Source organism: Gouania willdenowi, chromosome 6, assembly GCF_900634775.1.
Source record: "Gouania willdenowi chromosome 6, fGouWil2.1, whole genome shotgun sequence".
In the NCBI taxonomy this organism is placed as follows: domain Eukaryota; kingdom Metazoa; phylum Chordata; class Actinopteri; order Blenniiformes; family Gobiesocidae; genus Gouania; species Gouania willdenowi.
The window spans coordinates 25,726,292-25,741,317 of NC_041049.1; the positions used below are offsets into that span (position 1 = coordinate 25,726,292).

General features: G+C 37.3%; 1 protein-coding gene across 2 annotated transcripts in view; it reads left to right on the top strand.

The window, feature by feature from the left end:
• The window catches only part of dennd5b (DENN/MADD domain containing 5B), a 74,892-nt gene that overhangs the window by 23,781 nt on the left and 36,085 nt on the right, over positions 1 to 15,026 (top strand). For both annotated transcript variants that reach the window (XM_028449548.1, XM_028449549.1), the window contains exons 2-3: positions 13,336 to 13,395; positions 14,452 to 14,561. In XM_028449548.1, coding sequence (XP_028305349.1) covers positions 13,336 to 13,395; positions 14,452 to 14,561 — 170 coding nt within the window. The remainder of the gene's footprint in view (positions 1 to 13,335; positions 13,396 to 14,451; positions 14,562 to 15,026) is intronic.

The following is a 15,026-nucleotide window of genomic DNA, read 5'->3' on the forward strand; positions in this document are numbered from 1 at the left end:
ATGTAGAAGTTGTTGCATCTGCTTACATCTCGTTCGTTAGACGCTTCTCATGTTTGTTATATCCGCACATTCTTCTGTCAGTCAATGAACTTTGGATACCCATTAACATTATATCACCTTTCTTTTTACTGCTAAAAATTATTAAATGAAACCAGACAAGAAAAGTTTTTTCTGTTGATTTATTTCTTAACAGTAACATGACAGACCTGAGCCTGACCAGCAGCACAATTGACCTAGCACATTATTCAATGTGTAGCCTTTTCCTGTCTTCTTTACATCACTGTTGCCACCTCAGTGTAGCTTTGCAGCTGCTGTGATAAACCCATATGTATGTACACACAGTATAGACTGGAACAGCTGCTCCTGCCTGATATCTTTTTTTAAGAAGAATGCTTTGTGTCCCTTGTTGAGTATCATGACACTGAGATCTCTGTTACATATTACTTAGACGTTAAAGTGGACCACTGGTCTGTTTTAACACTGTCCCTTTTACACGTTTAAAAAGGATATGTATTGGTAAAATGCTTTGTATATAATTATTAGTGTGGAAATTTGTTCCAGTGCTGTTTGCGACTGACCACACCACCATATTTGGCCAATTCCAGTTTTCAAGTCTTGCTTATTTACATGTGTGCATTTTGGTGCAGTTAACGTGAGTAGTCAGGAATAACATTGCAAGCCACAGTCAGGTGTTGGGACCATCAAAAAGTAATTAGCCATCAAACCATGTGATGCTATTACTATTTTACAGTAACAGCCTGTTGATTAAAGTTTGAGTCTGCAATCCTGTTCAGAAACACTTTTTGTTATACTGTGACAAAATGACCCTTCCATCGTGAATGTAGTCAATACATGATCTATTAAAAAAATAGGAAGGAAGAGAATCAGACCTTGGTAACAGCTAGAATCCTGTAAAAAAAATCTGACTGACCGATCCCTGCCATTCCATTCCCAGTCGATAGAACCAATCAAATTCCTTATTCCTTAGCTCATTATTTGTTTTCTTCAGCCAAATGATTTGTTTTCGTATTGGAAGGGAGTATATGGTAGGGGAAGGAAGGAGTGAAGCTTAGAGGAAGTTTTGCTAGATCAAATCTTGCTAGGTTTCCAACATTGCCGACTGCACCTTTAATAACTAAGAGTGCCATTGGTCATTTGGTATAAATGTGGAAATGTGGACGTTATTTTGTAGTTGTATAACTTTTTTTTTCTTCAATCCTACCTTACAAGTTGTGATGCTACAATATTTGAGAACTTTTTTAAAAACAGATTTTGAAAAGTCTAGACGTTAAAGAGGCGTTATATCTTCCATCAGACTTTCTTTCGTGCTTTTGTCTTCCTTATCCTCCCTTCATAGCCAGGCAGTTTTACACAGTTGTGTCAAGATTAAGGAATGCTGAAACGGTACTGGGCTGAAGGCCACAGCTTAACAGAAACAAAAGTATATGCAGATCATTGTTCATTACCTTTAATTACACAGAAAACCGCAATTGTCTAAGACAAGGGCTTATCTAAGGCTTCTTTTCCATAGGGATAGCCCCGGACATTTTTCACTTTGATTCACCTTGGTTCAGTTTGCCATCACAATGCACTTTTGAAATAGTGCCAACAAAAAAAACCCTGTCAGTTACAGAGCTTATTGTTTTTGATACACTTCACTTGGCAGCTGTCTGGCTGTCAGTCAGCTCTCTATCAGAACTGTAAATTCAATTCAAAATGCTGAAAGACCTATGAAGACAATCAAAGTAGAATTATCTTCTTTGATGCATTTTACACCTCAGATGCGTGAAATGCTCTAGGATTTGCCTGTGTAGCACCCTAAGTAAATCTCATAAGAGCTGGCGTATTACTGTTGGTATTTTGCAGGATTGGGAAGTCGATAAAAACGGCTCTGTTACACAGATACACAAATAATACTACATTTGATTTTACTGTACTATACCAATGCAAAAGGTGTCCAAGTTTAAATGACTTTCCTGGATATTAAACTTCTGGAAATCATACCAAACATGCTAAGTAGGTTTAATAGAGTCAACTCACGTTATTTAAATTGAAAAGTGTCAGATCTTTGTCTGTTTGCGACACTCTTGACCCTCAGCAGCGTGTTTAATGGGACAAATAGTGGAAATGAATTATATGGTGCCAAAAGATAATTTGTGAAACCTTTAATTACTGCCACCTCGTGTTTTTCATGAAATCCCGTGCAGCCGTGTGCATGTAGATGCTTCTGCTGGGACTTATCACCAGTTAGAATGATTACCTGTTGTACTAATACACCAACAGCTCAACCCGTCTTTGTACAAGGGCCTTTTTCAGATTTCAATGCAGTCATAATAATCTGAAGCGCTTGTTCATCACATTAAAAAGTTAAAAACACACTTCAGATGAAGGTCTGCATTCATTTTCAATCCCAGGATAACATGATCACTAAAAGAACCATAAGTGGTGTGAGATTTTGAATAGGATTATGTGCAGAATTTGATTTACTTTTCTGTTTGATACACTTTCTAGACATTTAGTTGATGAATGTTAGGCGTTTTGTGTCATGTCGGAGCCTTATTTTAAATAAAGAGGAATGAAAAGCAGGTTAGATTGCTTTTTCCATTAAGAACTTAAATTCTGCTATTTTAGTGTGTTTTCCACAATCACAGAAAATCAGGGGCCCCACATAAAGCACTGAAAGAAATATTCCTAACCATAACATTCAAGTATCACTATTTCTGTGATCACCACAGTCACTTGAAATGCTGTGATATGTGGCAGTCGTGCACAAGCTTCTTTTCTTTTGCCTGCAGTAACCTGATTCAATGTCAACAATTAGTGGCTATTGTCAGAAACATACAGATAATTATCAAGCAGCTTAAATTATTACTTCAGCTCTGCGCTCACATCTGTGCAGCTTTGATGCTGCAGGTGGAAAACCAGCAGTGATGATCTATGGAGTAACTGGCTGCCTCAGTTGTCCTCTTCAGTACATACCATTCAGAGCTGAAATATCTATTCAGGGTGAAACAACAAAGCTTGTCAATCATGGAGTACTCACACACTTCATCAGCAGGGCAACGGGCTCCACATGCATTATGTATCAGTGTCTGGGGCCATCCTAAGATAATGCCCTGTGATTTTTGCATTTATTTGCATGCCTGAGTGTTGATTATGTCTCCTCTCATTAGTGCACATGCATTTGCAAGAGCCTCATGTGACCCATTGCAGCAATAAAAGTCATATTACCCACTAAATGTCGTTGGTGACACTGACATTGAAGGGAGGATCACCTTATTACGGCCTCATTATAATGCTAATTTCCAAAATGTAAATGAACGAAAAGGATATTGTAGCTCAGAGATGTCTAGTTCAGAAGTTTTATGCTGTAATAACAATTTTTTTTTAATTTTTATTTATTCAGTTTATTTCCGACATGGTTACATTCACTTTTTTTTTTTTTCATTTTTTTTTTTCTTTTTTGTAAATGCCGAAAAAGGAGACGAGAGAAGCAAAGGATCATGTGCGACAATTATTTATTTATACTGTATATAATTCTAGCATTTACATAAAATCAAAGTTAATGTTCAGTGTCTGTGAATGCTGGTACGTCTTCTCGTTAGCATTAGTCATCTTTTGATTGTAGTGTACAAAGTGTGATGCTGGGGTCATATTACATGCTGCAGCAAATATGATTTTGCTTTCAGGTATAACTGATAACCATGATGATGAAGTAGGATTTTTGGGAAAAGGACAGAAAATGAACTGTTGACCTGTGTTACAGCCAAAAATTATTGGAAAAATCCTTATTCCGTGAAAAAAAAAAAAAAGCCTCCTTTGGTGAAAAATCTTCTTTTTATGAGCAAACGGGACCAACAGGCTGCAATTCCAGTTTCTGAACCCAACTCTAAACCAAGTGTTCATACTGAAAACAAATAGATTTTGAACCCAAAATGAAAACCTAAAAATGTTTAAATGTATTTTAAATAGCATTAATGGGTTATCTAAAAAAATAAATATAATTAAATATACTTTTTAATTGACACATTTATTTTATCTGAAGCTGTTGGACTATTGCATGGCTGCTACTTTGCAATTCAATTTGAGGCCTAGTGAATAACCTCATTGCTTTTAATCCCGCCTTCATTCACTATTAATGACGGAGTTGCTCTTGGCAACGATTCCTCAATGGTTGAGTGTCGTACAGCAACTAGACACCTGCACCTTTCTGTCTTGATGATAGAAGTGTTTTAGTCATGTGAAGAAAAAACTGATTGAATGAAAGTGCACGGTTATTGTTTACTAAGGATTAAATCTAAAGCTGTATATGTAATATAAACACACCAGTTACAGTCGACAAGGTCTAAACTATTGCATCATCGTAAGCATTTTAGTTGCAATGTGAAAGACAAATCAATTTGTATTGAGCATTTCATACACAAGGAAACTTCAATGTGCTTTACATTATTGAAAGTGAATCATTTAGAAAACAATAAACAGAATTTATAATCAACAATAAAATTATTAAAATCTACCTCTCAGCCATAAACAGTAAAAAACAGTGCCTTTAACTTAGATTTGAAAATGTTCACATGTGATGCTGACTTCAGCTCTACTGGCAGTTTGTTCTATTTCTTTACACCATGTTTGCTGTGAACTCTGGGCTCCACTATCTGACCTGTGTCCATAGATCTGAGAGACCTGCTGGGTTCATACCTGACTAACATGTCACTGATGTATTCTGGACCAAACCCATTCACAGATGTATATACCAGCAGCAGAACTTTAAAGTCTATTCTGAGGCTAAAGTGTTCTGGACCAGCTGTAGCTGCTTGATGCTCTTTAGGGGATAAAAAACCAAAAGAAAAAAGACAAACACATTCATAGTTGTCATGAAAAGATTGCACTACATGTAGTGTTAGCCGGTAACGACAAATGCAGACATGAATGAAAATAAGAAAATCAATCATTTCTTTGATTTAAACACTTGTGATGGGCGTTTGGTTGGTAATTTCTATTTTTTTCTGAATCAATTGTTTGTGAAGTAAGAGCTACAACTTAAAGATATAAATAGATGACCTTAGGTGGAAGTACATCTAAACCTTCCAGTTTTATTATTCAGGGGAAAATTGATTGAAATCATTGTGAGTAGCAGTTAGTTGGCATCAATGTTAAATTCATCATCTTAAGTGCAATGTACTGTGAGCAGCAGCAGTCCAGACCAATAACTCATCAGTTTAATATAGTCACTCATTTGTCAGGCTAATTTACATGATAACAATCACTCCTCTGTGTGTTTATTTGTATGTGCTCTTGCATTTATTTGTTTTGATATGTTACTAAGGCCACAGTCTTTAAATTAGTCTTTTTTTTTTGTTAGACTCTCAATCATAAAGTTGCTTCTCCCCATCATTGCAAGTAAACAGTCCTCAACAGATTCTTGAGTCTTTCTTGTTGTTAAGTGATGGACATCGCTACCTACAATCCTCATTGGCTGTGGTGCTTTAAACTTGCTCAGTTAACATTAAAGGTGCAGTCTGCAACTCTTATAAAAGTGACTTTTTGTCATATTTGTAAAGCTGTCACTATGTAAGGGCAGCTTTACATCAAACTAGTAGTTTGTATTAAAAAACAGACTCAATGAGTCCCTCCTGCTGCTCCTGCTGCTCTTGGCACATTGCCAGAATGCACCGTGACCGAGTAAAAAGAACCAATCAGAGCCAGGATCGTATTTGATGGACTGTCTGACAGCTGTTGCTCACAGGCCCTGCCCCTGGAATCATGCTTTGATGATGTTCATGCTAAACTTTGTGCTGACCACCAACAGAAATACTGAGGTTTCTTAGATCTTTGACAGTGCAGTTTAGATGAGCCTGTGTGAAACAAAAGCTCTAGTTTCTTGTTCTTAGTTGATGGACATGACACCCCATGTGAGGTGTAATGTGTTATGGGGTCAGAAATAGACTTCTGCATTCCTTAGTTGTAGCAAGTGATAAATGTTATTGTTGCCTTTATATCTGAAAGCAGTCTGCCCTTTGTCTTCCAATCTCTGGCATCATCAATACCTTTTTAAAAGTGTCAAGCAGTGTCTCTAAAAAACTGATTCACGGTCTGAAATTTAGAGGGTCATCTTGTCTAAATAAAGGAGTTGTTTTGCGAGAGAGAATTTGCTTTGAAGGCAGTTGTGCAGGTTTTCCAAGTGAAAAAAAGACAAATAATGTAATGCATCTGTGTCAGTCCTATAATTATTTTGATGTGGTCTGCATTTTTTAGTTTACCTTTTGAGCTTCTCTTTGCTGGACCCCTTTCACTTTCATCTGTTTCATTGCAAGCAATCATAGCAATTATTCTCATTAGTTTATGCATGTTTCAGCTCATAGGACTAGGACTTGTTGTTAATATCCCTAGTAATTAGCACTTCCTGGTTTTGAGTGGGAAGAGGGGAGTAGGAGAGAGAGGGTGGTCAGTGAGGTGTTGCTTCCGTGTTATTTATTGACTGCTGATACTGCTGGCTTGAAAAGCCTGCTCAGCAGTTCAGATAGACGTATTGAGGATTAGAGAGGCTGTCTCTTATGGAATCACAGGAGTGCCAAAATGAAAAGGAAAAAATGTGGAAATATAAAGAGAATAAATTAAAAAAAAATATATATATATATACAAATGTAGTCATATTCTTATTCCATTTTGTCTTTGTTTTTTCTATTTTGCTTTTGCTCAGTCCATTTTGTCATTGCTTTTCCTGTTTTTTTTTGTGTTTTCCATTTATGTTTGTGTTTTTACTATGCTTTTACTGCATGGCTCAAGCTGCAACATCAAAGCAATGACCCGCCCACGGCAAGGGCTGTGGGCGGGTCATTGCTTTGACATTGCTTTCAGACATTCGCGCGAAGTATGTGCATGTTGGCGTGATAGTGACGTTTAGGGGTGGGAACCTCTGGGTTCCTCACGATACGCGATACACAGCTCATGATAACGATTATCTCACGATATAACAATACTGCGATTATCAATATATTGGTCAGAAATCAATTTATGATAATCTATGACATAAACAAGAAAAAAAAAGATTAAGTGAAAAAATTATTTTTTAATTTTATATCTCTGAAAGACAATAAATTGAAAAGGTGTCCTATGAACAGTGACACTATTTTAGTGCAACATTTCTGTAAATAAGTGTCAACATACCAATGTAAATCTCCAATAGTGCTTTCTGTAAACAAAAAATAGGGTCTGTCTTACCAGTGACAGCATTATAGTGCAATAAAAACAAATATTGGTTCCTTCAACAAACAGTGACAAAGTTTCGGTGTACGTTCATACGTTTCACTCACTGTAGCCTCCCACGGTACAGTTAGCTCCACAATGAGCAGGGATTTCTCACCACAAAATAAGATCTGGCCTGAGATTGGTGTTCAAGATCTCAGGTGGAAACTTGAGTCGCTAATCAATGTCAACCTGCATTTTCTAGTCCCTTGCGGCACCTAAGAGGGTGCTATCCTCTCTTGCTGCTGGTTTAACTGGGCCCTGAACTGCTCTCACAAAGGGGGTAGTGGATGGGTGTCTGTTGGGTGAGGTAGGGTGGATGTTAGGTGAGGGAGGGCATTGGTGGTGGCCCTGATGATGAAACTGATTTGGCTTCCTTCCATTTCCCACAAGTCTCTTCATGTTGGTTTATGGCGCTCCAGGTTTTTCCAGGCAGTCCACTGACCCTGTTTGGCTTGTGACACAGCCTTTGCACATCTCTCTGTTTCCTGTTGGTGCCGGACCCCAGCAACTGCTAGCTTTCTCCTCTCTGAAGGTGTTGCCTTGTGCCATGTAGGTCGACTTGTCCCGAATCCAAACCCACCTCTTCCTTGTTGCACATGTCCCACTATGTCTCCATGCCTGAGAGCAGATTATGCTTGTGCTACAGTCTCAGCCTGGGTCCACCTCTTTCCAGTTGCCAGTTTGGGAAGAGCTGTTCATATGGCTACATCTTGAGACTCTGCCAGGGTCATTATCAACCTCACTTTGGTGCACTTGTACTCCTCCGTGAGACTAGAGACCGGCAGTTCCAGAACACTGTGTCCATCAGCGCAATGTTACTGAGGCAGCGCGGGAGACCCAGCCACTTCGTGATTTACGTGCTGACTGTCCTCTCCAGCTTCTCAACTTTGGAGATTGGAAGCTTGTACACAGTAATAGTCCAAATCAAGCTTGGGAGCAACCCAAACTGCAGACACCACAATTTCAGCTTACCTGGAAGTGGTGTCTTGTCAATATTTACCAGTCCTTTGATTGCATCTTCCCTCAGTTGGTCACATTGCGCTGTGTCTTTAAGGTTTGCATTGTACCACTGCCATAGGCTCTTGGCTGGCAACACTGACAAAAGCGGAATGATTCTTTCATTGATGTAGAACTTCTGGTTGATATGATTTCCTTTGATAGTGGTTATGCTTCTGGATTTGCTGGGTTTCAACTTCATCTTTGCCCATGTAATGTTGGAATGAGCTTCTCCAACAGGCATTTGGTACAGACAATGGTTGAGGTCAGGGTGGTCTTGTCGTCCATATAGGCATGAATCGGAGGTAGCCGCTGTCCAGCCTTCTGTCGCTCTCCTCCAACTACCCATCTAGATACCCTGATGATCACCTCCATTGGTAAAGGCTAGAGGGGATATGGTATGGTATTATAGGGGCTGATCAGATGACAGTAGCTGCATAAACCTACTGAAAAGGTTATTACACCTTTGTTTAAATCACTATCTTCATTCATTCATTCAAACTTGGAGACATCATAGTTTTATTTATTTATAAACTTTATTTATTTAAAAAATGAGGTCTGATTTTTGAGTGAAAAGCACCATGTTTTTAAGATAAAACATTGTAATTGTAGTCAATTAAAGGCTGTTGTTTTTACTGTGGTTGAGAGTTTATTTGTCCTTTAGATTTCAGACTTGTATGGAAGCTCGTTGGATTCAGTTTTGTGAGCTTCTGGTACATCATGATTTTTCCTGTAGAGGACCATACCTGTCAAGTAGTGATGTAACGATTAATCGTAAGGCAGTTAAAAATCGATTCATAGGTATCACGGTTGATATCAATTTTCTGAAAATTGAATTGCAGTACTTTTTTTAACCAGCAGAGGGCGCTATCCACAAGTGTAGGCGGCGGGCGGAGTCTGCTAATACTTTCTTTCTGGCTGCCTTCTACTCTTAAATATGTTAATAAATGATTCATTACCCCTTTAGCACCGAAAGAATATCTGTAATATTACTTGAATATCTGTAAAAGTTACGTTTTTCTATTAGCTCTGTCTGCTAGCATAGCTTCTCTTCTTCACTGCAAGATATCTGCATGCCAACCGACCACTGTGTTACCAGCGCCCTCTGCTGGTCCAAGCAAATATGACATAAATCAGTGCGATCACAGTTTTTTTTTTTTTTTTTTTTTTAAAAGTCCAATCGTTAAGGCACAAAATACATTTTCAGTTGCACTTTTAAAAGAAAAAGAACTATTATGCAGTTTTGCATTGTTTATTATAGAACCAGAATTTAAATTAATAGGCTTCATTTTCATTTGTATTATTCCTTTATTTATTTCATTCAAGATTTATTTTTAGTTAAATTGCATTGTTTTGAATAGTTTATCAAGGAATTCTTTTGACAATGAAAAATAAAAGGAAAATAGTACCGTATTTTCTAGTTTTTTTCCCAAAAAAAAAAAATTGTCTACAGTCCCATTTTGTAAAATAAATCGTGAGAGAATCGTATCGTGAACCCAGTATCGTGAATCGAATCGTATCGGGAGTTGAGTGAATCGTTACATCCCTACTGTCAAGTATCCCGTTTTGGACGGGAAACTCCCGTATTTTTCCCCTTTTTCCCACCATCGTCCCATATTTGTATTTTCCTGTAAATATCCCATATTTTAATGTAGTAATAATTAAAAAAAATGCCTTACTAAACTGAACGCCGTCACTAGCTTCGCGAGAACTGCCACCAAATGGCCTGAGTGGCAGTTCTCGCGAGATTAGCGCAGACAGCGGTAGGGCTGTAGTCAACCAAGGAAATGGTTGGTCGACCAAGTCTATGGCATACGTAGTGATTAGTCGACAAAAAAAAAACAGAGAATGAATGAGCAGGTGCAGAGGAGGACGAGGAGAAAGGAAAAGAGCAGCAGGATGGGACACAGTTACACATTCTGTGAGATTTATAACTGAGATTTTAGCATCTCCCACAGGGGAAGGAATGACGTGTCACCATGAAAAATCAGCAACAAATGTGTCTAAGTCCTTAGTGAATACCAGAGAACCACTAGTGAGCATGAGAAATTAAAATAAAATATGTAATGAAAACAAAATGTTAATGTCTAACTTAAAGACAAGCAACGTGAAATTAACAGTAAATATGCAACGTGTTGACTTGTATATAAACTGTAAGTATATTAAATAAACACATGTGCTTCATATACATTTATGTTTTATTTAGGCTGTTTTATAATTTAGGAATTAGGGCTGGGCGATATATCAATGATCTATTTTAGCGATATAGAAAACTATAGTATTATATTCTAGCTTATTTTGTTTATAAATACTTGTTTTAGGAGTCAATGCTTTTACTTCTCAGAACAAAATGTAAATCTCAGTTAGATGGATTCCTGAGTGTGTTCTAACCCAGACCTTCATCCCATAACAAGCTACACTACAGAACTCACTCACACATGGTGTCCCTTACAGGAGAAAAAGCCAGAAGTGGCACATATTGCGCAGCTGTTTGTTAATAAATGAGCCTGTGTAGCATTTTGCGTCTGCAAATTTAACCCAGAATTGTCTTTCTGGTCAGACTTTATTTGAAATAAAACTATCAAGATTGATATCTTAATAAATATATTTATATATATTATATTTATAAATAAATATAAAAATATTGAGATATGAGTTTTGGTCCATATCGCTCCTGCTCTAGGCAAGGCAAGGCAAATTTATTTGTATAGCGCATTTCATACTCAAGGCAACTCAATGTGCTTTACATGATAAAACATTCAATTGTTTAAAATCAATAAGAACATTTAAAATCATCACTAAAATCAATTAAAATCATCAGTAAAATCATCATGACATCAACAAATGACCAAAAATCTGTCTCTCAATCATATGCTGTAGAGAAAAAAAGTGCCTTTAACTTTGATTTAAAAATGTTCACATTAGATGCTGACTTCAGCTCTGCTGGCAGTTTGTTCCACTTCTTTGCAGCATAACAACTAAAAGCAGCATCACCATGTTTACTGTGAGCTCTGGGCTCCACTATCTGACCTGTGTCCATAGATCTGAGAGACCTGCTGGGTTCATACCTGACTAACAGTAGGAATGTTCACAGCATTTCAATGTTAATAAAGGTCGGTCTACCATATTCTAATCACCTAATTGTATTTAGTAAGTGGTTGACAAGTGACTATTTTAGATTTCCTGTACACTTTAAAATATATGGGATACTGGAACTTGGTTGGGGTGGTGGGACGGCTCGTAGTGGGTGCCTGAAAATTTCATTATTTTCAAATCCAAAACTTGACAGGTATGGTTGAGGACGTGTGCAGGAGGAAGCTGATTAGGGCCAGGGTAATCGCCATCCTGGTGACTTTGATCTCAAAACACAGATTATCACAGGGATTAGCCTACTGTCTGTGCACACACACTGGTCTACACTTATATTAAATTCCTAATATACAGTTTTACTAAAAAATTATATTTTTTGTTAAGTTTGGGGATGCTGAAAATAGTCTGGATTTCTACTTTGGTGATTGGCGTAATGTCATCCTTAGAGTAAGAGATATCAGGACTGCGGTGACATTGAAATAGCACTGCTAATGCTAATAACTAAACAAAGGTTTGCCAGATTACAATAGTAAGCCTTGGCTTGAAGTTTAAAGAGAAATTCCTTGAATGATTTATTTGGGTACAAAAGGTTAAAGGTCGTAAAGGTTACCAAGGTGTTGCAGCAGGGACAGAGTGTGCACATACAGTATTTGGTGTGGTGGGGCAACGTGGTATCCCATGCACTTTATACACTTCTTGGTGTGTTCATTAATGTCATAGAGGCTTTAAAGCAATAGTTCCAAAACTCTATCTCCTCGAGCGATTTGCAATTTACGGGCCATGGAATTTATGGTACTGGACTGTGAGCCAGGATTTTTTAATTAAATGTGTTTTATTACTATTCAGTATTTTATTTTGAAAAAGCGCCACTTGCACCTGTGAACACATCACTTCTGCACTTAGACAGTGTGGAGGTGACTTTGTAAACCTTGGTGAAAAATTACATAATAACAGCCCACCAACAACTATCCACAGTCCAGTTATTGGGAATGTTAGTAGTGGTTCTGATTTATTGTTTCAACATTTTCCGGTTCCATTTGAGAGATAATCAATTTCTTTCTGTTTCATCATCTTTCCCTAATCAGATGTCTTTACTTGATATTAAACATGTTGAAATCATACCAAAAATGATTAGTACAGTTAATAGAGTTAACTATTGTTATTTAAAAAATTCATTTATTATTTCTCCGCTATTATTATTATAATTTGCCCACCCATTTACGGTGAAAAATTGTGAGTGAGTCCGTGATATTCTCCTATAGCATGCATGTGATGTGATATTGAAATTTCTGTTTGGTTTTGTTTCAAAATAATAGTAATAATAATAGTAATGAATAATTATATATTCATTATTATTATATCAATATGAGTTCCATTTTTTCTGTCTGTTTTTCGCAATCCCGGAAAATCAGAGCCTCTATGTTAGAGTTTGCCTGTTAAATGCTGGCTTTCCTAAAACAGGAAACATGTTTTCAGAAACTTTTTTGCAAGTTTTTGGTCAGATTATGCTGCTACTTTTATGGTGTTCTGATTGCTTACACAAACGTCTGTCTAATATTTCACAGTTTCACATCATAGGTGAAACCATTAATGCATACACTTATGTAGTATATAATTATTTAGTGAGTGTTACCCAGTTTCCTCAATGTGGGACCAGTGTTATCTTAAATATAAATATTGCATGCATTTCTAAAGTACAGTACTTAAAAAAACAAGTTCACATTAATCCATGATTGTTTTTTTTATTTTAAAGAGAGGTTAATGGTGAACTTTATTTTCAGTTTGTTTTTGTCAGTAAAGATTGTGATTTCAAAATGCTACCATATGAACTCTATTGTATGCTGATATTTACCTGCAAAGTCCAGCCCTGCTGTCACGCTCAACTCATTGCATTGCCTACTGCACTTTACAATTTGCTTTATTCGATGTGTGTTTGACATTGTGCCGTTTGTGTCTTTTTCCTTTGGCTCCATGTTTTTCCTGCATCCGGCTCATCCATAGCTTTGTACCAGTGGCTTGAAGCAGATCGCCAGGGCAGAGAACCAGAAACTACAGCCACAGGTAAGCATAGAGTCATCCCACCTGTAGCTCTTCAACATAACAGAAGCCACTTATCCAACTCACCATGCCTGCAAGTCTGCTCTACTCCTGTCCTATCCTGAAGCACAACCTTTACGCTACTCAATCATCTACAATGTTTGCGACCCTTATATTAGCCTACTTTCACTCTCCTATAGTATAACCTACTATTAGATTTACTAGACTGTTGATTTGTTAGATCCTCGTTCCTTTGTTGTTAACTTTTAGAGATTGATGACAAGCTTCTGAATTGACTCACTTTTGGTGATGAAAAGTAAAATAAATCAATACGAACTGATGATGTACACTAGAATCTATATTGTGGTTGCTGAATCTCTAGAGCTTTGGGACTCTACGTCACTGTTATGACAGACCTTCAGGCTTTATGTTTCCACCGTGTCCTCAGCCACGGTTATGAAATGTGTGTTATAACTATGGATAGGAGAGTAAAGGTGTGTCTGAACAAGTTATATGTTGAACATCTTTGCTTACTGTTATTATTCAGTAACAGGGCTTTACATTACCTTCCAAAGGTTGCTTGTCATGTCGGGCAAGTCGGGGGCCTCCGATCTATTTGCCGCATTGTAAATTAAGATTTTGTTAAGCAAACTGAACTATGCAGTAAATCACTCACGTACATAGACTACTCATAAAACATTCAGACATTCAGCCATGAATTATGCAATGTGTACCATACTGTTTTAGGACTTTCTTACTAAGGCACAAGTTCCTTCGTTTAAATGCCAAGATTATTTGATGTCATTAATAAAGTAATAAAATACAAAAACAAAAAACTATTAATTTTTTGTCTCATTCACTGATGTTCTGTTGGACAGTGGGCAAAGGCCAAACCATGATGAGGCAAAAAAGGAGGAAATATCACTTTTTTCCCAAGTAATGGTACCTTTGGCCCTCCTGTTATTCTGTTTTGTTCCCTGTGTTAGAAATTTTATGTATTTCTGAAGTCTGTCATCATGAGTGTATTCGTGTTATTAGTGCTGCACCCGAACCTCGTCCTCTGCTTCTGTTCTTCTTCAGGTGAGAACTTAGAGCAGAGTCCACTGAAAAGAACATTTAGGTCCAAAGTCTTGGCACGTTACCCCGAGAATGTGGAGTATAACCCGTTTGACCAGGATGCCGTCAACATGGTAAGTAAAAGTAAGGTTTGCGTTCTTTTGAAGTAGAGCTTCTCAACTGGTGGGTGGCAGATCTGCTTTCAGTGTGTTTGGGACACTTTCCACAGGAAAGATAAGAACAAGTCCTGTGCTTTTTGTTTGAAGGGGATTTATTAATCACACATCTAATCTTATTTCCCACAGCATAGGGACAATTTATGTTGTACTAGGTTTTATTCAGGATTGTACAATAATTACTGAGAGAACATATATTATTTTAGTATTTATCTTGAACAATACCTATTGGTTATCAATAAATGGGTCAGTTTTTCTCATACCTACTATTGCCGACTGCTGTTCTCTATTTGAGTAATATGACTTGATCAAGCCTTTTCCAACATATTCCACACCACAATATAAGTAATGATAGTATGTAGGATTTGTGCTATTATTGTATCACATCAATGTTGGTATAGGCCAATAAGAAAGTGGCAATAT